The sequence below is a fragment of the Sinocyclocheilus rhinocerous genome, unplaced genomic scaffold, assembly GCF_001515625.1.
Source record: "Sinocyclocheilus rhinocerous isolate Xijiao unplaced genomic scaffold, SAMN03320098_v1.1 scaffold689, whole genome shotgun sequence".
NCBI lineage: Eukaryota > Metazoa > Chordata > Actinopteri > Cypriniformes > Cyprinidae > Sinocyclocheilus > Sinocyclocheilus rhinocerous.
The window spans coordinates 695,033-696,768 of record NW_015652129.1 but is presented as its reverse complement, the minus strand read 5'-3'; the positions used below and the strand labels follow the sequence as shown (position 1 = coordinate 696,768).

Sequence of the window (1,736 nt, the reverse complement as noted above, 5' to 3'; positions counted from 1 at the left end):
CAAACACTCAAGATAAAAAAATAGGAGAAATTTTAACAATGTACTTTGCAAATAAATCGTTCATGTATTACTGAATAAATCATTCTCCTGAATAACTTGATGCCCTGCTATAATAATGATCCTTTTGATGGAGAAAAAAATGTACAAAGAAACACAAGAAGCTCTATAAGAATATCTTTGAATTATATGAATTTGTAACTCTGATACAGAAACTTGCTCAAATCAACAAAAATAAACGGAAAATGCAGATATACATTATAAGTGAAACTTCTGTCTGTAGATACACCGTTTTGTTCAGAAAATTCATTAAGGGCACTGTTAAACAAACACGTTCGTCCATGGTCACCACAATGCTTTTACTCCTCTACTCATCTTCTCATGCTTTACTTTCAGTGGCGTTTGTTTGCGTGAGGGTGTTGGGTTCTGCTCCAGTGCCCGGCATAACGTTCTTCAGCTCAGTTGTACTCTTCTCATCCAGAATTTTCCTGTGGTTGAGACCACAAAAGGGACAGTTCAGCCAAAAATAAACATTTTGTCATCATTTACTCACACTCATGTCATTCCAAACCTGTCTGACTTTATTTCTTCTGTCCATTTCATAAATTATTCACTTAAGACGGATTGACAAAACCGATCATTCACGTATAGGACTCATTTCTCAAGTTCAGCTTACTCTGTTGCAGCGGTTCACAGCTCAACATCGCTAAGATTTGATTGATTTCAATGATGAATCACAGGCTCTTGCTTCTATTTGATTTGGATGCATTTAGGTATAATGCGCTTATGTGTGAAATAGATTCTCTCTGCTAACACTGTTAATAATTAGGGTCAGTGTTTTCGACTGATACAAACCTGACTTTTTGAACTACATGACAAAAAAGGGCTCATAAAAGTGATTTGATTTGGGAATCTTGGGAAGAAAAAGTTCTGAAAATGATGGTGGGCGATATACTGCTAGACATGATTAACCGGTAAAAATTTGTCAACCGGCAGAGATTTTGGACTATCATCTCTATTGCGGTTACATACATACTCACGTGACGCTGCTGTGCTACGTTGTCAAGAAAACGTATAATTTCCACACATTTTTTAGTATTACGGTTTAAAAACAAGTGATTTTAAGCCATTAAAATGCAATTAGCAGCAAAAGAATACTCTTTTCTATATGCATGTGCTATCAGAGACAAGAGATTTTTGCCACATTATAGGCCTTGAACAGTTAAATACACACACTTGTATGTTTACAAGTATCCTTGTAAACACAATGTTTTAGCTAAGAAAGAAAACGTGAAACAGTATATTGGATCCAGGCAGCTCTTAAAGTGACAGCAGTCTAATATTCCTGCTGTCTGTCATTCGTGTTAATCAAATAACAAAAGAGAAAATATCCCATTACTCTTGACTAAATCACTTATGTAACTTTAATAAGAAATATATAATTTACACAGTGAATAATATAAAGGTGTTTTTATTCATTTGACTATACTTTATACAATGTACAGTACTGTGAAAAAGTTTTTGCCCCTTTCCTGTTTTTAAATTTTTTGCATATTTGTCACACTTGAATGATTCAGATCATCAAAATAATTTTAATATTACACAAAGATAACCCGAGTAAATACAAAATGCAGTTTTGAAATAATGCTTTCATTTATTAAGGGGAAAAAAGCTGTCCAAACCTGCCTGGCCTTACGTGAAAAAGTAATTGCCCCCTAAATCTAATAACTGGTTGTGCC

The 1,736-nt window shown here is 34.3% G+C and overlaps 1 protein-coding gene across 1 annotated transcript in view; it reads right to left on the bottom strand.

The window, feature by feature from the left end:
- The window catches only part of LOC107713451 (neural cell adhesion molecule 1-B-like), a 4,963-nt gene continuing 3,227 nt past the window's right edge, over positions 1-1,736 (bottom strand). Inside the window, exon 3 of the mRNA XM_016518953.1 lies at positions 1-485. Within this exon, the coding sequence (XP_016374439.1) occupies positions 377-485 (109 nt within the window). The 3' untranslated portion in view covers positions 1-376. The remainder of the gene's footprint in view (positions 486-1,736) is intronic.